This window comes from Orbicella franksi, chromosome 4 (assembly GCF_964199315.1).
Source record: "Orbicella franksi chromosome 4, jaOrbFran1.1, whole genome shotgun sequence".
Lineage (NCBI taxonomy): Eukaryota > Metazoa > Cnidaria > Anthozoa > Scleractinia > Merulinidae > Orbicella > Orbicella franksi.
The window spans coordinates 29404142-29429800 of record NC_138148.1 but is presented as its reverse complement, the minus strand read 5'-3'; the positions used below and the strand labels follow the sequence as shown (position 1 = coordinate 29429800).

The window sequence follows — 25659 nt, the reverse complement described above, 5'->3', positions numbered from 1 at the left end:
GCCACCAAACGCCGTTTTCAAGCGGGCATATTTAGCTTTGCCGTTGGTAGAGCCAATCGTCGACCGCACCAGGATGCAAAAGATTAAAATGAAGCTCGATTTGCGAAACATTTTTGAAAATCTCTCAGTTTAATATCAGTTACTGACTTATCGGTCCAAGCCTGAAGTTTGACTGCTACTTTAGCGAAATGATGTATCAGTTATGAAGGACGAGAAAGAGAAAAGTTACGTGTACAATCAGTGAAACAAGAAAAAGAATTAAGTCGTGTTATTGTAAACAGTTCGGTGAAAAGTAGCGCAAAATTATTTTGAAGAACCTTGTAATATAAATTTACAGATATCTATATCATCTATTCAATACTGCTTCCTCCAATTTTTTTACATGTGTATTATTTAATTCTTTCATTTCAATACCGTATTCCATGCTGACCGACCCATTCATTTTTAATCAGTCGGATGTTAATACATTTTATGAATGCATCGAATAAGTCAACAATAACAGAGCCGTTCTAGTTTTGACTTACAGCAATTGGTTGTCATAGGATACGTTCTTAGTATAAATCTCGTTCTTAGAGAAAATAAAAGCACCAGCTCCTACAAAATCTACTCTTGGTATTTTTTAAAGACTTACATTTGGGAGACTCAACCGGGCCACCTTGGCAGTGGGTGAAAGGAGGTGGTTATCTCAGAGGCCGCCACTGACCTGGTACACGCAAAGGCCCAAATTTAATTTGATCCGCTGGTGTCGAAACCAGCAAATGCCACCCCTTTTTGTTCTGTAACTGCTTTAGTAGAATACGTTTGCCAAATATGACGGTAGTCATTATTGTAATTTTGCCCAAAAAGTGGACACGATTTTTTCGGTGACAATTTTTCACTGTTTGAGTATGAAATTCGGTCATTGCTGACCTCGAGCCTGGTATAGCGAAGCTCATGACTGAATAAATAAACTTTTAACCACAACTTTTAACCACAATTTTCCTCTTGAATATATTGTCCCACTTCTGCAGGATGTTCAGATTGCAGCTTACTGACCAATACTTGTTGCAGGGAATATCTTTTCTAATTTGCCTAGTTGTTGTATATCTTTAGTGGTATATGTTTTACATTTTTGTTTTGTTCCCGAAACTAGCTCTATGGAATATCGATTTTCGTCATCTTTCTAAAATATTTGATTTTGTTCTAATTGTTTACCCCTATACAAAACCGCATTACAAATACTTAGTGATCTTCCAAATCCAAAATTTATACGGGTACGGAATTTTAAATAGGAACATATATAATCGCAAGGTTTGACAATTGTAACCATGCATCACTTTTATTTTAATGCCATCAAATCACACAGCAGCTCAACCGAAAAGATAAAACGATTGGAATCAACAGGATGACTTGTCTGACAATAACTACTGTACTATAGGCGAAACACCTTATAACCCGGCCAAAACAGTTTGATTTTAATATAGTTCTGCGGTAAAATCGAAAAAATAGCAGCACCGTTAGTTCAGTTGGCCTTCTTCTGGCACAGAATACTTGGGGCGTCCTTCAGCTGGCTCTCTTTCAGGGAGCACCATAAGTCGTTCCACTTTCCCGCTCTACCTCCTTTTCCGAACATGTTGCTACAGTACTCGTTGTTATTCGCATTGTTTGGCTCGCCACTTCCCCACGGAGAATAATGACCCTTCAGTGGAGTGTTGTCAATCCAGTAAAACTTGTTGTCGGACTTTCGGATAAAACCAAGCCACACGCCATAAAATGTGATTGTGTCCTGCTGCTTCACCAGCGGACCTGATTATGGCGAGGTCTCCTCACAGATTCTGGCAAGTTCTCTGAGCGTCGCTCCACTCCAGGGTTGGAATGTTGATGATGAGAAAATAAGACTTTACATGAAGAACCCAACCTTCTGGACAAGCAGGTCGGGTGACTGAAGAATCAAATCAAAATGGAGTTAAATTTTACGAAGATCTAAAGTCAGGAGTGAGATTTATCTTAAACTGCTCATGGACTTTATTGAGAGTTATAAAGCGTTATACCTTTATCAAACAATGAGTCTATTTTGGCTTTGATATCGATCAGCAGCTTTCGTTCAATATTTCCGAGGCCCCAGTTGTTAATGTTAAACGTTTGTTCGGCTAGCTGCGGTGTTTTGTCATCCAGAACTGATGTAAGGCTAGCCTTATTAACTCTATCGCTTGCAGAGACTGTCTTCGACTGCACCAATAAGCAAAAGAACAAACAGAAGCACGTTTTGGGCAGCATTTCGAAAATCACTCAGTTAGCAGATACTGACTCATCCAAATCTGAAGAATTGACTGCGGCTTTAGTGAAATGATGTATCACTTATCAGGAAGAAGACGAAAAAGAAAAAAAGGGTGCTGGAACAAGCATTACGACCACGCGTCAGTGATTGATTGTTAGGTGAAGTTTGTTGTGTTGATAACTGTGACAGCTAAATGGCAAATTTGTTCCAACTATACACAAGGAAATGTCGAAGATTCAATATTTCATTCGTCTTGTTTGCACAGTTGCCAGTCAGATATTTCAGTTGAATCGATTCTTGAAAACCTGCTCGCTTTCTTTGATTGTTTTTGAAGGCTTGTGTAACTGCTCAAATACGAGTGTCTTTTTCTGTCGATTTGAGTTTTGAGGTAAACGATGAATGTGTGGAAAGTTGACAGCTAGAATGCGATGTCTTTGATCGTATTTTTTTTCCTGATTCTCCTATTGTCTAAATGTAGGATATTCTTGTTTCCCAGCACGGCTGGAAAATTTTAATCAATACATATAAGCGAATATATAATGAATGATGTCCTGGTGTTCGACTTTCCCATTATACCGCATTCTGTCGTGTTTGATTCCTCTCGCCTGGCAAAACGGATATATCGATGTGAGAGTGAACTCCCGGGTAGGTAATAATTATAGAACTGCGGTCCATCAGTTCTCTTTTATGAATCGCTATGTATCTTTTTGTTTTAGGTCTCTTTTAATCCGTTAGAGTGTATACTCAAGAAGCAGACTACTCGTCTCCTTTATTCAGAGGCATCCATCGAAAATGTTTACTAAGATATTAAGAGAGGACATGAAGGAAGAAGGGGAAGAATAATTACCAGAGAGTGTATTCCCAGACGAATCCCTTTCAAGCTGTTTCTAAGTCCTCCACGGATAACGTTACCACCTGCGTTGACTGGGAGCTTGAGCTGTCCACATGAACAAAATTCATGTCCCAGAAGGGGAGAGGGCTATTTCTAGACTCTCCTGAGATTCCCGAAACCAAGAATAATCTAAAAATAACCTGGGAAGGTTTATCTTGGGAATAACGCCTATAATGAGGATTAACTCTCGTACTCTTCATCCTCTCTTGCTTAACTGATGCATTATTCCAGTTACAACAAAGAAATAAGACGTATTTCTGAAGCAATATGTTTTGTTCTTTTTTCTGCGTTTATAGAAAAAAATGTAATGTGTTGCTTTCTCCCAACGTGATGGTTAGGAACTTCCCCACCAAGCTAAATAAACTTTCCCCGTTTCTCACCCAGCTGAGTCAAACCATCAGTTTATTCAACAAATATTGCACCAGACTCGTGTCAAACAACTGACTGGATAGTGCGTACATGTTGGAAGCACACATTGATATTTTCTGGATTTTGATCGATGGAGCCCCAAAGTAATGATATCAATGATTTCAGTGATAATTTCCCAACAGGAAAGCTACTAAAAGTAATTTTCTCAACCAGCAAGAATCTATCAGCGGAACGTTTCAGTATTTAAAAATATCGTATTCAGTCCAGTTGAAGCTGACATTTCCAAACGTCCCAGCATTCCTAAGGAGCGAAATAGTTAACAGCCCACATGTATGTAATTACTTCCATGTCCCTGTTGCCCCTATATTGAATAACTTGTGTTTTTGTCTGCGGAGAGTATTGATATATCAAGGTATTTTGAACAAAATCAAGTGTGTCTCTAGACGTTGATGTGTTGAACACACTAACTTCGCTTCATTTCCTAAACGAAGAGCTTGACAAGAACACATATATTTATTTTTTATTTTCTATATCTTTGAACGCGTGATCAAACAAGTCACTCAAAGATGGCAGCTCAATTAAATTTGTCCTGCATCACCTGAAGCAGATGATCAACGATTGAAGAGGATTTATTTGTTTTTGGTGGCATTATGGTGGTTTGTGTAAATTTTCAAGTGCTATTGTCACAGAGAACAAAGCGCCTCTAAATTAGTTTGTTATTTTTATTGGGTTATAAGTCGATTTAGTTATTGTTTTATCGCTGCAACATAAAGCAAAAACTGCAGTGGCAAGTTAAAACACTGGTAAAATAACACTATTTATCTACTGCTTTATCGTAGTTTTTTAAAACGTAGTGACCTTTTACATTTTTCAATGGATTATTTTTCGTCTTCGGCAGGTTAAAATGGATCGATATCACATATTCCGGGAACATTTTGTACTCTTCGTTCTTGGATTTCTTCTTAAGGTAAATTATCTTGAAATATTATAATGAATGCTATTTTGTTAAAATTTGTATACAGTAAATTTTACCTATAGGCAACAGACAATGCCAGTGTACAACTCCAACATACTAACAATTAGAATATAATAATTTTAAGTCCCGTCATGCTGTGATCTGTCCCATAATAATTTCTCTAGTAGAATAAGCGATAAAAACCAGGTAAAAAAGTAATGGTACTGGCTATGAAAAACAACAACAACAACAACAACAACAACAACAACAAAAGAAGTATTTCTGATAAAATGACGAAAGTACCTTGTACTGTACTTTTTTTTTTCCCTTTGTTGACATCAGGTTTTTGAGAACCCCCAGGGGACGGGGGGGGGCACTACTTGCTTACATGGGCTGTATAGATAGGTGAGGAGCCATAGGGTATGGTTATTTCGTCGTTTTGTTTTTTAAAATTAAGGTATCGATTTTGGCCATTTCGGTCTTAAATGAAAAAAGGGTGTTTTTTGCCTTTTGGTTTTGAATTGGGTATGTTTTTAGACGAAGCTATAAAAGAATTTAAGCATTGCCTTTAATGATGATTTCCAGTCCGTACTGCGCAGTCTCGGCGCCCAAATGTTTATAAACATCATAAATCTCACTAGATGGAATGTGAATGATGTTATTCGCTACGTACCACATACCTTATCTTTGAGGTCCTTCAAATTCTTTTTCCAACAGCTTCACTGATTGATGTTCAAAGCTGTCGGTAGTTGTTTCATCAAGTGATATAAGAAAGAGCGAAGTATAAAGCTTCGACCCCTTCGCATCGATAATGGCGGTTGTTTTGAAACTTTGAAATTACTTCATGTAATTAGTTGCGAAACGTACGGACTGGAAATCATCTTTAACATCTTTACTAGGGACCTAATTATAAGTCAGGTCTGAAACAGGGTACAGGTCTTAAATAGGGTATCAAATATCTGGTAATAAATAGGGTAGGGAAAATTGCAGATTTTGGTCTTAAATAGGATAGGGTTTTGGAAGGCGGGTCGCACACCCCTTCAATATTTTATTCTGGGAGTACCCCTCCCTCCTGGCTAAGAACTCCAAAAATGATTAAATTTGAAATTATTGTATATGGCGTTATGAACTAGATCTTTCCCACATGATTAGTTGTAATAACTGTGTGGTCTTTTTCTGGAGTGACCAGGTCGATTGATCTGTAGCTTAAAATTGTCGAGCACTCGACGTCTTTCACCAATGTCGACCGGGTTCAACTCCGTGCTGTGCTCATGTGCAGGTTAAGTTTGTTTTTGGTTTTCCGAGGATTTTTTCCTGGTTTTACGGTTTTTCGCCTTCTGAATTTTTTAAACTCCAATTCGACCAGGATATAGAACGACCCGCATGAAAACCAACTAGTGTTGATGTGACTTGCTCTCTAAATGATGTAATTTGAATACTTTTCTCACCTCACATGTCTTGTTTTATTTTCAGGAAATCACTTGCAATGGTAAAATAAAGCAGTTTCAGGCGGAAGAAAACCGGGAGGTAAGTTATAAAGATGTTAAACTCGATAAAACTAGATTACCTAGATAAAGGTGTTTTTATTGATAATGACTAATTTTTTATCGCTGTTGTTTCTTACCATACATGAGCATACTGTGTACAAACGAGCCACTGATGTCTCCAGTGCTGAATACATTTACAATAGGCACAAACAAACGTTCAAATCTGAGGTAGGAAGATCGCTCTTTCTCACCGTCTTCATGAAATATTTTTATTTTCTAATTAACCACGTTATATCATAATCACCACCTCTCAATTCTTCGCTATATATACGTTGAAGCTTTGTAGCATACGTAGCTGTGATGCATACAAATTGAGATTAGTAATATTAGTGTTAAAATATGTTTTAACAATTTTCGTATTTGACGCCACTCTTTGCAAAATGACAAAATGGGCGCTTTCCATTTGACCAGAACCTTCAGGAAATTTGGAAAGGAAAATAAAAAATTTTCTATAAAAACCCTAAATCGATATATTTCCCAAATGCAAACCGCTTAACTTAGGGCTTTCCACAAGTTGCTCTAGATTTCCCAAAACGTTGCCCGCAATTTATCAAAACGTTGCCCAAAAGTTGCTCTAAAAAAAGAGACAAAAAAATGGGTTGCTCCCTTCTTTTATTTGGTCTAATGCAAAAGTAGAACAAAAGTAAGATTTCTAATCATTTTTACGCAATTTTGCGGCGTAACCAGCGTTGCTAAATAACTTTGTCCTCAATTAAAACCACAAAATGTATGACTAAAGAGTAGCGAACGTTTGGGTGTCCCTCGCGACCTTGTCCTCGTTTCCTGAAATTCCGGAAAATATTGTTATATTCGCCACTGGAAACTTCCGAAATGTCAAAAAGAGAAAGCGTCCTAGGGCTTCGATGATTGGTTATTGCTGCTTAGATGGACTTTTATATCGTGATTCAGCATTGGTGAATGCATCTTACTACCTCGGGGGAAGGGGTAAAAAAGACATCTGCAGAGAGGTTGAATGTGATAAATCATTGTTGCATCATCTCAAGTGAAGGCTTATTTCCTTCATCCTGTTTGCCAGAGACTTCTCAAGCGTATATCTGGTTTGGAATAATCCAGTGTAAGTTTTTGTAAACTGACAATCATTCTTATTTCCAGGCTACCTACTACGGCGAGTATTCCGAGGGTGGCGCATGCGCTTTAGATCCACTCTCCCCAATGTCTTCTCAGCCTGGTTGGATAAGAGTGGCTGCAGGTTCAGATGACTTTCAAAACTCTCTCGGCTGTGGAATGTGCGTGGAAATTACAGGTTCAGGAAAAGGAAGTGGATCTGATCCCGTCACTGGAGTTACCAAAGCCATTGTTCATGATCTGTGCGGAGGCTGTGGCAAAGGTGATTTTCATATGTGCATAAAATAACCAGAGTGATGGCTTTGCAATGTAGACCACTGGAGTGAAAGAAGTTCAACTCCCACATGATTGGTTTGGCTCAAGAGGTTTAAGGCCTGGGTCAGGAATGTAAAGTAAGAAAAATCTTTCACCCAAGCCTAAATGACACCGACATGGCGGCCACATTGAGTTTTTGGGATACCAATATGGCTACCATGACGTCATGAGAAAACACTCTATAAGGTTAAAGGGTTTTAAGGTTGAAAAGTTTATTTCCTACCCTTTCCGGTCACACGACGGTAGCGTCATAATACACAACATTGCGAAGAAGGCTTAAATTGGGTTTATATTTACATTCAGACAACTGTCTTTTAAACTTTTAAGGATTTCGAAATTATAGAATGATTTCAAACGATAGAAAGGCCAGAAAACTACTGAAAAAGATTATTAAATATGGATGGGATGAAGTTACAAAGAACCCCTCCGATTAACCGCCATAGTTTGTTCGCCACTGAACGAAATCTCTCTGTTGACTTCAGGTGGCTATGATCTGTTTATCCCTGGTGACGGTAGATGGGATATCGAAACAAAAGCTATTGACTGTCCAACTGTCCCGGGCAAGGATGGGAATATCATGTTCAGATTTACTGGAAGCAACCCGTGGTATGTCAAATTGCAAGCGCGAAACATCAAGTAAGGTCACCACTTATTTTCGTAATTTAGTCGATTTGTTACTATTCGTGTCTTTAACGCTTCAAACAATTTGAGATGGGATATTTTCGCGCTTTCTAACAAACAAACAAACAAACAAACAAATGATGTTATAAATCTGCTCCGTTGAAAGTGTTTGGTCAGTTTAGCCATGATGGTATTGACTGAAATACTCCTAACAGATCGACTTCATTTGAACAAAAATAGACGGACCTCAAACCGACCAATTTGACTAAAAACTGACGGATCAAAACCGACCAATGACTGATGACAAACTTTACACGAGTCTTTCATCCAATACCATCATGGCTAAACTGACCAATCACTTTCAACGGACCAGACTTATAACATCATCGACTGACAAACATTATTCACTTGACTCTGAAGATGATTTCATCTCAGGTTGTCGAAACTTCAGTCACCAACAACAGTTCTTTTGAGAACTACCCTCACCCGGACGATCACACTATACGAACTACTGATACTCCCGGGTTCAAACCATTTACAATAAACAAATGATACCTTCATTTCACACGCGCATAAGATGCGCGAGTGACTGTTGAGTCCCAAATGTTGCAATATCTATTTCTAACCATAGACTGAGAAATGTTTCTCCTGACATTATTCATGCCTACATTTACATTAAGGAGATAGAAAAATCAGTCCACGCAGCTTTTTGTGATGAGCTTGATGAATTGTAGTTCTTCTCGTTTCTCTTCATGTGTTAAGCAAAACATCCATGCTCCCTTTTGCACTTTACCACATCAGATCTAACTTGTTAAAACGACCTTTCATTTTATTTCAAAATGTTTTCTGAGATATCAGAAGTCAGAAGCAGGTTTCGGTGAATTGCACCCTAGATTCTTTCACATCGTTGGCTAAAAAGTTATTTGAAAAACTGTATTAAATATGTTGCAAGTTAGCAGCAAAAACTAAGCTACACATTTACCTGACAATGACATCCGATGATGTCGAAACGTCGTATATTTATTTGGCAAATATTTGTGTTGAAAAATTTCCCTCAAGCCTTACTTATTCGGTTTTGTTAAAGTTGGTCATTTTTAGTTTCAATTTATTTTCAGAGTTCCGGTAGCTGGTATGGAAATCCTTAAAAATGGAAAGTATTCTTGTCTCAAGAGGACTGGTGACAATTACTTTATCGGTGATGGTCTGGGTAAAGTTGACTTTCCCATGACTGTTCGAGTGACCGCGGTGACAGGAGAACAGAGGGAAGTGGTCTTACCATCCATGGAGAATGATAAAAATATTCTAAGTGATGTTCAGTTTTCCGGATTTGCGGTTGGCGGTAAGCTATTCCGTAGAGTGCAAATAAATTGCTACTGATCTATGAGTTTTTTTAAAGGGAACCTAAAGCGCACTGAAAATTGTCTCAGAAAACGCGTCGGTTGAACATAGCAAGTCCATAAAAAAGAATCTCGATACGTGGGGCGAGCTCGGCGTTGGATTGAAACGTTACCATAGCGCGGAGTGTACGCTATGCAATTTTGTCCACAAAATGTCGCATAATTTTACTTATCTCACGTGTTGTTGTTGTTGTTGAACTTTTCAGCCGGTCCAAGCAGTATTAAATGCGCAGGCCAAGGAAACAAACCCCCTTATCCCGCAGGGGGTATGGGTACGTAGACGAATGTGCTCTGCAGAGGACAGTGTTTAATTTAGAATATGAGAGCTTTCCAAGGGAAAGGTTCTAAGTGTAATGTAGCAGTTTTGAAACTGAAACACGAAATATTGAGACATTTTTAGAATATTTCCGTGTTAAAACTCAGTTTTTCTTTGATGTATTTGTATCATTGATATCCATTGTAAATTTAAGTATCATACATAATTAATAGTTTCCTCCTAAAATCTTGTAAACGTTATCATAAGTAAAACAAAACTGATTTTTTTTTTTCGGCAAGAGATATAGAGTGGCATAAACCGCAAGCAGTTCACTGCAATGATTTGTTTTCATTCTTTGTGATGTTGAAAAAGATGTTATTGCGTTTCTTTGTCTACGGCAGCTCCTGGTGAAGGTCCTGGACCAAGCGCCCCATCACCACCTCCTGGTCCACCCACCCCTCCCTCGGGGCCAACTACAGGAGGCGTTGGAGCACCTGGTACTTCCTCTGGGGGCGGAGCTGGTAAAGCAGTTTGTCTTGGATTATATGATCCATTATTTGCGTGTTTAAAACCAAATCATATACTGCATAACAAAACCTGTATCATGTTACTTGTTCACAACAGGACAACTAATGTCCTACCTCGTGACATCGGGTAAGCGAGTTGCCAGACGCGGCGACCCAAGTTTAGCCTCTTTCAGGTGTTCCGTTAGTTGGGGCCCAGCGCGGAACGCGGCGAGCGAAAAATTAGGGAGCTTAAGCAAACACGACGGCGACGACGCCGAGGACAACGCTTAGTAAAAAATGAATTTATACATCTTTTTACCAGCGAAATTCGCGATTGTCTAGATCTGTTCGGTACGCCAATGGCTCTGAAAACGTGTTCAGGCTAAATATGCAATGGCAGCGTTCAATTCCAAATGAAAATATGAAAAATTAGCAAGCGTCGTCCACGTTCAGTAGACGACGCAGAACTTGGTCATTTCACGCTGTTGTTTTACAGAGGACGGCAAAGAAATGTACAAAGATTTATGACGCACGTGCACAGCTATTGTTTTGCTCAGTAAACCTTTTGTTTAGTGACGTTCTCGTTGCCGTCGTCGTGGTGGTTTGCTTAAGCTCCTTAATATTGCAGGAGCTCGGCGAGAGAAAGGGAAAGAACGCGTTCTTTCGCTTTTCTCTCGCCGCGCTCCTCCCCTATTTTTTCGCTGGCCGTTTTTTTGGAGCTGCGCTCCAACTAACTGAACGTCTGAAAGAGGCTAACCCAATTTTGGTGCTAAATGTAAATTTAAGAGGCGCCACGAATTCCATTTCTAAAATATAACATAATTTCTTGTGCTCAAAGCGCAGTAAAAGTTTAAAAGTAGACTACATTTTCTGGGCTCAACCGAGCTTCATGAGCCACAATAAAAATTTGAATGTTAAGGAAAGTTATATATCATTTTGATTATTGTGACTGATGAAACTCGGTTGACCCAAACCCAGTATAAGTTTCTCTTTTAAACGTTTATCGCGCTTTGTGCACCGGACATTATTTTATGTTTTAATTATGATTCCAAAGCGGGAACACAATCTTTTTGATTAAATGTTCCATATTTGTTTTATTTCTTACGACCTGTTTTGTTTTGCATTCCAATCACTTTCCGTGAGCACTCAATGCGGTCTCCAGTTAGAAAAGAGTGACCAGACCAATGCTTTGCATGCATGTAATGCCATGCCAGGACAGGACGGTACAGTGCAATGTAGGCTAATACAAATTTCATGGTCACTGGCCACATAAACAGAAACAAAAAGGTCAAACATGGTTAACGTCTTCTGTTAGGATCAAACTGATCTAGGTAGTAGTTTGAAAACAATAAAATGTAATGATCTGCATACACGTTGACAGAAATAAAGCAAAATGTATTTCTGTCATTATTTACAACGTGATTCGGTTCTTTTTTGCTGTACGTGCTAATTCTCTTGATGAAGAGTTCAATCACATTTTAACTTGCACATTTTCGTTCTAAAATAATACATCAAGAAACTGGTGCATGGCCCCTCCCATGTTAGTTGTTGTTGTTGTTGTTTTTTCCAGCCGGCTCAGATTTCTGCGCGAATAGAGACAGTGGCATGTACCCAGACCCCGACGACTGCGCAGGATTCATCATCTGTAACATCGGTAAAGCACACCGCCAGAAGTGCGCTCCACCCCAGCTTCTCCGAGCAGATACAATGAACTGTGATTTGCCAGAGAGGGTAGACTGTGGTACCAGACCACGAAGCTATAAGGATCTGGCACAAGGGCTTTCCTTGACTGACACGCCACAAGGTCATTATAGCTCCTACATGAAGCCGGCTCCAGGTGCCAACCGAGGTATGATGTTTCACTTATTTAAAGCTACCTCATAGAGACTCAATGGTAAAACGTTTGAGTTTGCATCGGAGACCTAAAGGTCATAGATTTGAATTCCATTTACTCAAATTGGAGGCAACTGGTAAGTCAAATTACAGCTGAGGAAATTTAAACTGATTTTTCTTCTTGATTGTTTTTAATTGCTTGTAGAAGAGATTGTCTCTTAGTAGAAGTATCTTAAGCCTCAAAGATCCGTTCTTCATGAGATTCATTGGAAAAATCTAGGTTTTTTTTTTTGCTTTTGTTTTGGTTTTTGCTTTTTCGTACGACTTCGGCATTCGCTTACCGACCGGCAACGCGTGTCCATAGAAGAACGGCTATGATTTTTTTTTTTTTGCTTTTGTTTTCGTTTTTGCTTTTTCGTACGACTTCGGCATTTGCTTACCGACCGGCAACCCGTGTCCATAGAAGAACGGCTATGATTTTGTTTTTTGCTTTTGTTTTCGTTTTTGCTTTGTTGTACGACTTCGGCATTCGCTTACCGACCGGCAACGCGTGTCCATAGAAGAACGGCAAAAAGAATCTTAAACGGTGAAGATTGGGTAGAGACTGACCCTGAGCATGGATAGGTTACTTGATGTGCCAAGATTGTGAGCCGCATCATCATTTGCATAGTTTCATATTTATGTTGTCCATCTACGTTTACGAAATTACAGCCACATAAGAAAGCATTAACGGAATTCATGATATATGTCGTGTGTGGATGAAAGGCGCGGTAAACGCGTCTACAGACCGTAAATATACACGTGTCTGAAGGTTTACAAGACTGCGAGATCTCGCTAGGTTTTACACTTTCGACGCGTAATCGCTGACTATAGCTATGGACCTGTTTACATGGAGAAACGTTGTTTGACCTATTCATGTATTCTCCTTTTATTGTTTTCAGATACTAAAGCAGCTCAAAAGCCACAGAGCAGTTCTTCCATCAAGCAGATCTCACCATACGAGATAACAATGCGCTTAGAAAAGGCAAATGGGCATGCAGTACTGTATAAACCTAGAGAAAGAAGCCAGCAACAGCATGGTTAACACGCTAGTCTGTCCGTAGCAAGGGTGGGGAGGGTATTCAAACATGGAAGGTCATCCTATATAGAAAAATGATTTAGATTAATAGCTGAGAGACTCTGAAGTGATCATGGGGACGTTGACGAAAGCATGAACGTGTTTTTAAATTAAAGTATCAATGACAGTGTTGAAACAACCGGCAATACTTAACGATGTATTCTAGTTTAGGAGAGTTTCGTGAATTTGGTTTCCGGCGCATAACACTTACTTCACTTTGATCTGTAGCTTTTGAAGTAATATATCAAACATGAGAGACAATGTTTCATCGGGATTTCCAAACACCGAAAAGAGAGTTGAAAATACGACGCGGAGCGGAGTATTTTTGACGAAAATGGGATGTCATGTTGGATAGCCGATGAAACACTGTCTCGAGTGTTTGATATATCTTCTCATCGAAACAAAAACTAAGGAGTAAACGGAGAAGTAAAATCGTCAAAATCTATGCTAATTAAGACCGGATATCCAGACCTCCTTCACGGTTGTGATTTTCTTCGATTTAACTTGATGGATTATTAACGAGTTTCAGAATATAAGATATACATTGTGCTTTCGCATTTTGGAATACAGTTCATGGTCTCCCAACTAGCTCATTTGCCACAACTCATCTGAGGTCATCATTGTCACGGCATAACCAACATATAAGCGTTATCCTTTAGTTACTGGCAATTTCCCAGCAGGAATGTTTCAACTTCTGCTTCCAAACTAATTTCCTTGCAAGAAGTTGCCTGTCGGCAGACCCATCACCCAAATTTGCTCACAGCACGGCAAACTAGGGAGTGGGGATTCCAGGATCATATCTAAATCTGAAGTGGATGGGGAGAGGGAAATAGTGGTCGGTGAAAAACTGACAGAATATAAAGAAAAATTTAATCAGTCACAAACTACAACTCACCTTCTGCGATTTTTTTTACTCAAAATAAGCACCCCGGGCCCCTCCCCTAGATCTGCCACTGGTATGCTCTTATCACGTGACATTGTCAATCCTAATAAAATGCTGGAGTTAGGTTGACACGTAATGTTATTAAATGTGTCGAACACTAACTTTAACGTCTAGTCGAGGACCACCTTATTTAAAAAAAAAAAAAAAAAAGATATGAAGCTGGCTCAGAACCACTTCGACAGATTTTTTTTTAAGCCGCTGTCAAAAGATTCATAGAATCGTGCTTATTACAATTCCACGATAAAATGTAGGGGTCACCGAGCTTTTTCTGAGTTATAATCCCTTAAGAGCTGTTTTTGCTGTTGCTATGGTAACCTTTTATAACCACCTCTTGTTCAACAATGACTAGGTATTTGTGTGATACTAATCATTGTAACATCACCTTATAACTGATAGCCCTTGATTCGTCAAAATATAACTGCTTGCAACTACTGGACGTTCCCTCCCTCCCGTTTTTCTTCGGTGGGTGGGTTACGGCTACACGTAGGCTAAAACTGTTGCCTCCTCACGGTCATTACATCATTATGCTGTTTATTCCGAGTTAAGATGTTCAATGTGACGTTTATATAGGAAAGCAGTTTACAAAAATTCACTTTTCTAGTCAGTCTAATCTATGCTAATGTCCAGTATGTCACTTTCACTTGTCAAAATATGGGACACCCAAGCCGAGCCCTGGGGGTGGGGTGGGTGCGGAGGAAATGCGGTATTTAATGGAAGAAGGGCGCTAAATCGAATCATTGCTGATGCAGTACTTAAACAAAGGACAGGAGCCCATCACTAGGAGCGTGCAACTACCCCGTATTCCTGTCACGGCGTATCACAGACCGATCTATTTGTGGTTTGAATTTACCGCGAATTCAGACCCCCGGAGGAACAACAGTGACCAATCAAAAGCATGGACTTCATTTTTAACTGACGTTATCATTTCACCGGAAGATTAAAAACAAAAACAAAATTTTAAACAAAAATGGAAAAAAAAAAGGAAAATTTCCTTGCCGATGCGCGCTCATGTAGACCGGAACTAACCTATTACGCGGGAGAAGAAGCCTAGAAATAGACCGGTCTGTAAAAATGCTGTGACAAAGGCTTAGTATTAGACTTTCCACAAGTCGACCTTTGTTCAATCCTTGGTATTTGAGCGACGAAGTCGCGAGTGAAACCAACAAGCCAGGGAAGTATAATTGGAAAGGACTTTTATAAAGTCTAGCTTAGTATGGGAGTTGCATCGCCGCTCCTTGTGATGGGCTCCTGATGGAGATTGTTATATGTTTACGAGCGTATCTACTTTAGAAAATATACACCGAAATGTATTTTGAGATGATTATTAATGCCGTATAGTTGTTGATTAACGACCAAAAAATCGCGTAAAAAGTGATCGTGTATGTTTACGCAACTGCGCGACATTATAGCGTGACATGACGTCAAACATTCAAATGACGTCAATATAGCATTGCATATTCATTTTGTGGTTGAAGTCAAGCAACATGGAGGATCACGACGCAGAAGCCCTAAAACTTCAGGAATATTGGAAGCAGGTAATGGAGGAGTACACCTCTGATAGCTCAAAACTTCACGAATACCTGAAACAAAACATGGCAGATTTTCCAGCTGAAGATGGAGAGCTAAAAATTTTCAAGTTCAGGTACGGTTCAGTAGATTTTGTTGTTTGTTTCCTTCTCAAAGTAGGAAAATAACTTTACCCTTAGAAGCTGAAACCGTTAAGTTTCTGCCGTTTTCCGTTAGCCTAACAGAGCGGCGAACTTTTAGATTTCGTTTAAAGTACTCGATCGTGACGGCGACATTGATCGTTTCGTGATGAATATGACATGACATGACAATGTGCGCTGCATCATATGTGATGTTAATATTTCTTGCAACAGTATTGAATTGATAATTTTTGACATGAAACTCGTTGCATTACTAAGTACCCCCTGCCAGAGCCAAACACCCTCTCCAACCAGCGGCCATAATGATTTTTTTTTTCAAAAACCGGAGATAATTGATGCAAGCCATCGTGAATAACCGGTCCCTCAGTTGTGTCCTTTGTTTGAGGTTGAGGACTTATGCACGTCCTCGGTCGTTGCGTGACAAAACCTAGGACGTATTTATACATCCTTGGTAAGGAAAGGGCACGGAATTCAATGAAGAATATTTACGATTTACCTCGGTTTTCGTCGGTGCGTTCTAAAAAATTCCACTGGTCACGCGTAGCATGAACGAGAATCTGATTCGCTGATTTAGAAACTACACTGTAGAAGGTTTATATTTTTGTTGAAGTAGTGACAACCGTTGCTGATTTCTATCTAGTTGTGCAATAATTCTTAGCATTTGAGAACTTATTGGCAAATGATAATTTTCAGAGGTCGAAACTCATACTTGATCTTTTGAAATTGCGAACCTACAGAGTTTCTAATTAGCACTGAGACAAGACTCCCCCAACAGGACCTTGGCATATTTACCGACGTTCTGTGATATTGTTTACGTAGAGAGCAATACCCTGCGAGACAGAGATATTCTCTTCTCTTTCAACTCTGCTCGGTGAGAGACGAGAGGAAACCTCTGCTCGCAACCGTTCAAAATCCTATCGTGCACGCCCAAACTATATCAGCATGTCGCATGGTCGTGCTGTCTTGTGATACGTTTTTTCACGCAAATTATTAGTTATTTTGGGTTCAACATTGTCGGGATTTTGTTTTTTAATTTTAAAATTGCAGGTGAAGTTTCAAGGAGTGAAACTACAGCAAAAACTTAGCTGTTTTAAAAAGATGTACGAAGGCGCGGCCCGAGTCAACTATCACGTGTAGAAATCGACAGCGAGTAATCTAGTATAATCTACGAGTCGTTCGAAACTCTCAAAATTCTCTTCACAGACACTTCGATTACGCAAACAAGCGGCCATCTTATAGTGGGTAGCGTAGCTAATGCGGCAGAGAACGGCATTCGTGATAAAATGCTGGTAGATTTTTACCAATACTGAAGAGGCGCACGCAGCATGGAAACTATTTGTTAAATAACGCGCGCTCGGGTTGGTTAAACAGCGTGCTACATCAGGTCTGAAGGTGCTATGATCGAACAGTATCAGTCAGAGATCGACCAGAAATATTTTCTGGATGGAAACAGCGTGAAACTTCTGAAAATCGTACTCCAATAACATAATGTCTCCAGGGCCACGTTTCCCTCGTGCCAGAGCTCCTTCGGCTAAGAGGGACAAGCATTTCTGGGGAGAGAATGGAAAAGATGGAGGCGACTCTACAGGCAGGGTGGCTTACGTACTTGAGCTATTATGATAAAATTAATTTTTTCGAGTCACCTACATAGTGCTACAGAACGCTGTGTTCATCATGATGTTGGGACTGGGTTGGGGCTGGCGGGGGGGGGGGGGGGGAGGGACCGTTGTTTGATGCCCCCAAACGACGTCCCATATTCCTATCACACAATAACTTTAGGAGATACTTACTTATATTTTCATTCTTGAATAACAAAGGGCTGGAACCTCAAATCCGACCTTTTTACTTCGAAAAAATGGCAAAGAGTTCGTGCTACGGCACAAGTCTCCAGTGCAGGTCTACATTGGTTATCACAAGGTACAGCGTATTTTTCTTGAATGATTGAGGGGGTTCTTTTATATCGCCTGGGTGTTTTATATCACTTTACTGTCCATTTTAACGTCCTTAAAATGGTTATCAGCCATCTATTTGATCTAGCCATGATTCAGGTCTTTGTCGGTCACTAGATCTGAATTTTCAAAGTTATAAGAGACAAGTTTGCGATGTCGAAGACTCTTGAGCAAGTCTGGGCTCGATTCCCGCCGTTCTCTTGAGTCCGGTTTATTTTCTCGATCAGCGGCTGGTATCGTGCCTAGTGCAAGTCGTCACATTCATTCTTGAGATGTTCGTTTTGTAGTCAGTTCTAAACATTTCTCGGTTTCACTTAGCAAATGATACAATGGACTGTTAGCACTAAGTATGGTTTATATCATATTAATTGGCTTATGGTCAATTTGGAAGGCTGGAAATTCTTGGCAAACCGCGACTGCGCATGCTTGATTTTATGACGTAGTTATCGTCAATTGCTAAGGGATGAAAATGAGTGGGAGCATGAGTTCCTATTTGCAGAAACTAATTTCTTATCAACGGTGTTAATTCAAAGGTCGACGTTGAGTACAAAATCATGTCTGCCCTGGGAGAAACTTCTTTTCCAGTGCCTAAAACGTATCTCTTCTGTGAGGACAAGACAATCATGGGCCAAGAATTTTACGTCATGGAGTATATCAAGGTATAACGTTGAAAGACTTATTGACATATAAATATTGGTCCCTAGAAAGGTTTCTACTCGACTCATTAGAGTAATTCCCAGCTGTTTCATCCCGGGCTTGCACCATCTTTTTTGGCCCAAGGCGCGTTCGTTTACGGTTTATTAATTCAAAAATCTGAATTTATATTTTGTAAAATTTTCCCCAGAATAATGGTCATTTTCTTTTTCGTGAGCACAATAGAAGAAAAAAAAAAAAGGCTGACCAAACTATTCCACAAGTTGCTCATCAAAGTGCCAGGCAACCAGATGTGATATGCTCGTTGGATCCCTGCATGCAAAGATTTTTAGTTTACTGTCATTCTCGTCCTGGCCTTTCGCCGACCTCGTGGCCCAAATGAAACAAGGGCTTTGAGCACTGATACCTTTTTCTTTTCGGTTTTAGTCAAACCAAGTGAAGCGTACCCCTCAAGAGTAAATTAATGAATGGAATATTGAACCCACTAGTTTGTTTCAAGAATGCAATAATGATTTGATTTTTGTTTTTGTATTGACTCGTTAGCCATATTCCTCGAACGACTAGCGGGTTCAAATAATCAATTCATTATTGCGTTCTTGAAACAACTAGCAGGTTCAAAGTTCAAATAGTCAATTCATTGATGTAATCTTGAGAGGTACGCTTCACTTGAATGGAGTGGTAATTATTAATATACCTAGACTACGAGTAGTCCCTATTTCGCTTTGCCCCTGGTCGTGCTTGGCATGAAAGAAAACCGCGAGAAAAAAATGGCCGCGCGAAATCCATGGGGACAAGGAGCGCGTGAAAGGAGGGACTACCGCCTAAGCTAGGGAGTTTGAATTATGCGTTGCTCTCACAACGCAAAAATATGATTGGCTTATGTTAAAAGCGTTGACAACGTGTTGTCAACATTCGAGATACGTGTGACGTCTTGCAGGAATGTTTTGGAACCGGAGCAAAACGAAGCGATACCAGAGCAAATCGAAGCGTTGGAATCGCGCTTCGCAATCCGTGATGTTCTTGCGAATCTGCCAACAGGCTTTGCAAAGATCTAAATTTATCCAGTGTTTTGTTTGGGAAAGCTTTCCGCCTCCAACCCGACTGCGAGTGTGTTAGTGATTTCGCCGCTCAACAGCATCGTCCAAGTCAGCGAATATAAATTCACTGAGCTTGGCCTTTCTGCTGTCCATTTGGAAGATTGTACCGGACTTTCACTTGAAACCGCACATTCACCTGAAACTTTCCGCTGCTATCGGGAAACATTTCACCGCAGTTGGATGATCTCCTTTGTCAAATACATAATGTAAATTCTCGGTTGAAACTCTGCATTTGAAATTTTCGCAATACTGACTTTTAGATTTACACCTACAGACGCAGCGAAAATAGTTACAAGATACCCCATTCGTTGTCTTCTTCTTAAAACTTCTTTGGCAGTTTCGCAGAACGAACACAGAACAAAGATATACTTCTCACGGCATATGTTTTTGCTTCGGTACTTGAAGAGTAGAGTAGAGCAATTTTATTCAGGATATCTCCCGGGATTATTGACAACAGGCGATAATAAGAGGACGTCAAGATGAGAAATCCTACATCGCAAAATCACTCGGCCGTGAAAGGGCAAACTCTTGGGCTTAGGTGGTAGTCCCTCCTTTCGCGTGCTCCTCGTCTCCATGATTTCGCGGGGCCATTTTTTTCTCGCGGTTTTCTTTCGTGTCACGCACGACGAACTAAGCGAAAGAGGGACTACTCGTAGTCTATAATATACCAGGCCCTTTGCACAAGCCGGTCGTGTAGTACAAAATTAGCTGTGCTGCTCTGCTGGGCCGCAGATTGCGCACTGGGAAATCCAGAAGAAAGCTCCTCGCAGCAGTCAAGTTTAACTTTTTTTTGTTTCAGATACCCCAGTACCATGTGGCTGGATCGTGCAAAGGATCTATTGGGCTTACTTTCTCGAACTTCTCGTTTCATGCGTGGTCAAGTTCCTTATGAGATCCCTTCCCAGTTTCTGACCGCTTCGAGCGAAGACTCTATAATCAGAAAGAGCATCTCGTTACTACATGCGCTTTCCACTTTACTCTGTTTGCAGGGTCGTCAGTTTCCGGATGCAAATTTACCCGGTTTACCTCCAGAAGAGAGAAAGGCAATCTTCGAGGCTGCAATTAAAACGCTGGTACAACTACAATCTATCGACACGGATAAGCTAAACTTAGATTGCATCGATGACAAAGAGAACTTCTTTCAACAAAGGGTAGGTACAATAATAATACATATAACAGAAGCCTCGAATCCAAAACACTCATCGCAACGTGTTTTTAAGTGGTTAACTTTCATTACATTGTCAGTGATTATGGAACTGAGAACGGTTTTTTCCAGAGCCCATTAGCTTGTATCTGTGCCATGCACATTAAGAAATATATCAGGGTTATTTGACCGTTGAGTTAAATTTGACATTTATCAGTCATTATCCCACTATGCTTCTCCGTTCTCCGATACAGGTCTGCCTCGCAGATAGATTAATCCTCACATTCTATATGCCACACGTGTTTGGAAAACACTTTGCAGGAGAGCTTGACGAATCTGTTTCCTTCGAGACATGCATTCGGCCCGACTAGGTAGTCACGTAGAAGCTCGTTTTCCTTTCCAGCGTTATGCGAATTGGCTTCTCAGAAACTTCTTTTTATCTCTCAGTTGGATACGTTGTATGAAGGTTACAAACGAACTGAAATGAAGGCAATTCCTAAAGTTCATCAGTTAATGGAATGGATGAGAGAAAACATACCAAAGGACGACAAGAAACCCGGTAGGAAATAATAAATTCAGCCCAGCTATAGTTACCTATTTTTTTTGTTAGAGGATCGCTAATCAAGATGAACTTTTAAAATTTGATATTGGTAGACGAGAATTTTTCAACTAGTAACGTTTACAAGAAACTTGCTGAAATTACAATCTGCAATCTTAATTTTTGTTTGTTTGTTTGTTTGTTTTACGTTCAGTTATTCACCACACTGATTTCAGGATTCCGAATATGCTGTTTCATCCAGAACAGGTAAAGAGTGTGGAAGTTCTTTATTTAGTTAGGTTTATTTACTAGATATATAGGGTAAAGTCTGCATACGAGCCAAGTGGCTCATCAGGCCGGAGCTTATCCGGGTTTCGGTATCAAGAAGCAACACGGAGTATTTCTACTCCCCCTGGATGGGATGCTGGTCCATCTCAGGGTTACCCCAGTATTAAATTCGCCGGTACCCATTTATACACCTGGGTGGAGAGAGGCACTGTGAGAGTAAAGTGTCTTACCCAAGAACACGACACAGTGTCCCCGATCAGGGCTCGAACCCGGACCGTTCGCTCAGGGGTCGAGCGCACTCAGTAACCATGAGGCCACCGCGCCTCCACACACTAGATATGTAAAATAATTAATTAACTCCATTTGCCGCTGCCTAGTCGGGAACTGAATTCCTGATATGAACCCTTATAATCCTAATCGGATAATAGTCTGCATAATAGAGCAAGCTGATTGACAGCGAGTTGCCTTTGTTTAACTCAGTGGTCTTATTTTTTGTTATGAAAGAGCTAGAGCCAGAAGCCCTCGAATTGAAAGACCGCGAAGTGAAGATGAACCTTTTTTTGTGTAAAAAGAAAAAGATAGGAGAAAACAAGGGGTGTTCGTCTGGCCCTTGAACCTTAAATCTTATCGTAGCTTAATACGTTAAATCTTACTTTATCACTTTGGGAGGAGGGGTCATCTCTAAAAATTAGAATGACGACGGACGCAGGGTTAAAATGTCTGATAAAATAGGGGGGGGGGGGGGGTGGCATTATCTTTTACTGCCAAACCTTGATTCAGGAGTTTCGATTCCATCATATATTGATGCAATCAGGATGACATTGTAAGTAGACAAGCTCTGTACCATTGAGAATCACAATTGTTTCTATGAGAGTCACAGTTAAGAAACTTAACCTCTTTCCAAATAGGAAAACAACATCCAGCTTATCGCTTTTTTAGCGTAATCAGGTGTCAGAAGTTTACTGGTAACTGATAAATTCGCTATGATTTTTTTACCTCGCTGACCGCAATTAACGAAAACAAATTCGTCTGTTTCAGTCTCAGGTCTTGGCCGTGATAGACTGGGAAGCAGCATCTTGGGGACACCCATTGGAGGACCTTGCGTACTTCTGCCTAGCTTACCATTACCCAGCGGAATTAGACATTATGCCTGGGTTTAAAGTCGGTAGGCGAATGTCTTTATTTTGCCTACTATCTTGTAAACAGGATGACGACTTTCTTCTTAGGATCTTAGCTGAGACAAAAGACAGACAGGATGTTTTCTAAGCTGTTGATAGCTTTTTAGCTTTTGTTTTCTGTGGTTGTTAAAGTCACGTGGTAATTTTTAAGGGCGTGAGGGCGCGGGGGACGCGAATAGGGGGTCTAAGCTTTCTGCCTCTGGCATCTCCCTCACCCCCAAATTTGGAAAACGTGAAGGATTCCCTCTCGTGTAAAAGTGGCATTTGTCTGTCGGAATCGTTGATTACCTTGAGAATAAGGCCTGTATGGGGAATCAAACGGGTTGCCACTCATCATCTCTTAGTTTGAGTCGATGACGCATTAGCTCTCTTAAGATAACAAATTAGTCTATCAAGGAGCTTATGATGAAGCAGTATTACCTAACCAGCACCTCATTTATCTCATTCTTGTGCATCGAGAGGGTATGCAGGGGTGGGGGAAGTTTGGTTGATCCAGATTATCCTCAGGGAAAGAGAAACAGGTACAAAGGGATACGCTTACCATCATCTATGCGGAGGGGTCCTTTCCCCAGTAATCTCTAGCTCTTTTCGCTTCTGCCAAGGAAAGGTCTGCCATTGTTTAGAAGTGAAGTTTGTTTTTATTTTAGCGTATTACTCAGAAGGGATCCCTAGCGAGGAGGCCATGCTGTCTTTATACTGTGAGTTGACTGGATACACCCTTCCTCTCCCAAACTGGACATACTTTTTGGCATTGATATTTTTCCGCGTGGTCGTGAATATTCAGGTGAGCTGTTGAGTCAAAAACATTCCCAGGCATCCCCTGGGTTTCTATCTAGATGCTAGACAACTTTTGCAACTTTGGGGACGGAACAGAAAGCAGAGTCCTCATAGCGGCCAAACCAAACCAAAGCCAACAAAAGCAGAGCGAGAGCAATATTTCAGACCCAATAAGCCACAACCAGTCTGGGCATGCATGTGTACTATCTGAACCGTGAAAACGAAATGAACCACCGAAAGGCACATGGCGACCGACGCGAGCGAAAACATCGAAAAGGTCAAAACTGAACCAGTGAACCGAGATAAGCGCAACCTCTAATTATTATTGACACCTACTGCTGTACGCAAGCTAAGCTGAGCAATATCCAGGCTAACCTGAGCGCTTTTCAGACCACCGGAGTGAACGTCTGCGGGTCCAGCACTCCGGTTACCCTGAATGACGCTCAGTAAGGTTAGCTCTCAATAGTGATTACGGCTGTCGCTTATTTCGGTGATTTGGTGTCGCCCGACTCGTTTTGCTCATTTCAGTCGTTTTGGCGGTTTTGTTTTGGTCCTTTCAGACCGGAGGTTTCCCTCGTTTGTCTTGATGGTGGTTTTGTTTCGTTGTCTCGGGTTGTTGTACATGCCGTCTCTCTTATGTGTCAAGTTTGTCTAGGAGTAGCCCGGCGAAAAACGGCGGGTAGAAGAAGGGCGGGCTAGCTCTCCGAGGAATTAATTATGTAACGTTTAAGTCGTTTTGTGTTGGGATCAACCGTTTCAACCGCAACCAGTTTGAGTTGGTACGGTTGACGTTTCTCAATAGGACACTTTTCCAACCGTTTTCGGTTGAAACACGGTAACTCCTCGGAGTAGTCCTCGTACGCGTGCCAGCCGCGACAATCACGCGAAACAATCACGCAAATGCTTTTTCAACCGTTTCAACCTGGTCGAGGCCGGTTAAAAAGGTTGATCAACCAAACCGACTGAAAACGGATTTTCACCAATAGAACTCGAAAAAAAACCCAACCAACCGGACACGGTTCATCCCAATAAAACACGACTTTAATTATACGACCACCTAAACCACAAGACCACAATTTTAAAAATACTAAAAAGTTTCATTTCCTTTATTTCAGACCGTATTTGCACAGTTGTCTGCTGGTGATGTTGACTTACCTTTTTCGTTTAAAGGCGTGGATGACTTGTTGGAGCCTCTTGTACATCACGCCTGTAAAGTTGTTGGACTCAAGTAACTTGGTCAACTGCGTTTGTGCCCCGCTCAAAAAATTTTATGTGTACCGCTTAGAAACGTTACATCAATAAAACTAATAGCGTCGACAGATCGCTTTGTTTTTGTTGTTACGACTTTGACTTAATAGTATACGCTTCCAAGTTAAATGGCTGCTCACAATCATAACGAGATATTCAATTCAAAGAGTCCTCAATAGTTTTAAAGGAGAATAAATGCAACAGAACATTCATCTTAGCCTTGGCCTTCCTCATCATCCTCCAAGAAACTCATTCTCTTTGTCTTTCAAGATGGCGGATATGACGAGGAAAGACCGGCCTTTCCTCGCTATGGCCGCCATCCTGGAAAGATCGGGGGAACGCGGTTGCGTCCTCTACCTCACCTTTTTTCCTACTTCTCTTACAGCTACTTTTCTTCTTCGTAGCATCGTCCTACTTCTCTTTCCGTTCCACCCATAATTTCTTTTCTGGGGGCTCCCGATCAAATTTCTAAGAAGAACCTTCCCTGCTTGAATCGACTAGGAATGGCGGGGGGGGGGGGGGGGGGGGACCCGAAAACACTGACCCCGGTCCGCGGACCCCCATTACGGACCGGGTCCGCGGACTACCTCTTGGGACCCCTTCTTCGGACCACCCCCCAATATAGAATAAAAATAATAAATAAAGATTTCATTTACGGGTTGTCTCATCACGTACAAGGCCCTAAACGATCTGGCACCTTCATACGTTCGTGATCTTCTCACTCCTTACACTCCGTCTCGTCAGCTACGTTCATCTTCTAAAGAACTTCTTTCCATTCCGCATTTCAATTTGAAAACATATGGCGCAAGATCTTTCTCTGTAGCAGCTCCTACACTTTGGAACACTCTTCCGTCTGACATCAAGAACAGCTCCTCAGTGTCCCTTTTTAAACATAAACTAAAAACGTTCCTTTTTAAGAAAGCATTTTTATAACTTTTTAGCGACATTTTTTTATTTTTACTTTATTGGTCTTAAGTGTTTTTAATATTTCTAACTGTAAAGCGCTTTTGAACTTTTAGGATATT

General features: G+C 40.6%; 2 protein-coding genes across 3 annotated transcripts; both read left to right on the top strand.

Moving 5' to 3' along the window:
• The first annotated feature begins 4180 nt into the window (after positions 1-4180).
• LOC145485141 (uncharacterized) lies at positions 4181-15461 on the top strand. The gene is made up of 11 exons (XM_081463833.1): positions 4181-4321; positions 4417-4485; positions 5947-6000; positions 6108-6188; positions 7134-7368; positions 7904-8057; positions 9158-9381; positions 9646-9711; positions 10097-10216; positions 11772-12050; positions 12976-15461. The coding sequence occupies exons 2-11, from the start codon at positions 4423-4425 to the stop codon at positions 13116-13118; spliced, it is 1419 nt and encodes a 472-aa protein (XP_081319959.1). The 5' UTR covers positions 4181-4321; positions 4417-4422; the 3' UTR covers positions 13119-15461.
• A 112-nt stretch (positions 15462-15573) lies between these two features.
• Positions 15574-25151, top strand: LOC145485168 (acyl-CoA dehydrogenase family member 11-like). Of its 2 annotated transcripts, XM_081463867.1 has the most exons (9): positions 15574-15736; positions 17579-17678; positions 18244-18369; positions 20451-20612; positions 21053-21164; positions 21358-21410; positions 22470-22596; positions 23257-23393; positions 24502-25151. In XM_081463867.1, exons 1-9 carry the CDS (start codon positions 15579-15581, stop codon positions 24616-24618), a joined length of 1092 nt encoding a protein of 363 aa, XP_081319993.1. In that variant the 5' UTR covers positions 15574-15578; the 3' UTR covers positions 24619-25151. The 2 variants fall into 2 exon arrangements, with proteins under 2 accessions (XP_081319993.1, XP_081319995.1); XM_081463869.1 differs by lacking the exon at positions 15574-15736 and having other exon boundaries at positions 15745-17678; positions 20261-20612.
• Positions 25152-25659: the final 508 nt, after the last annotated feature.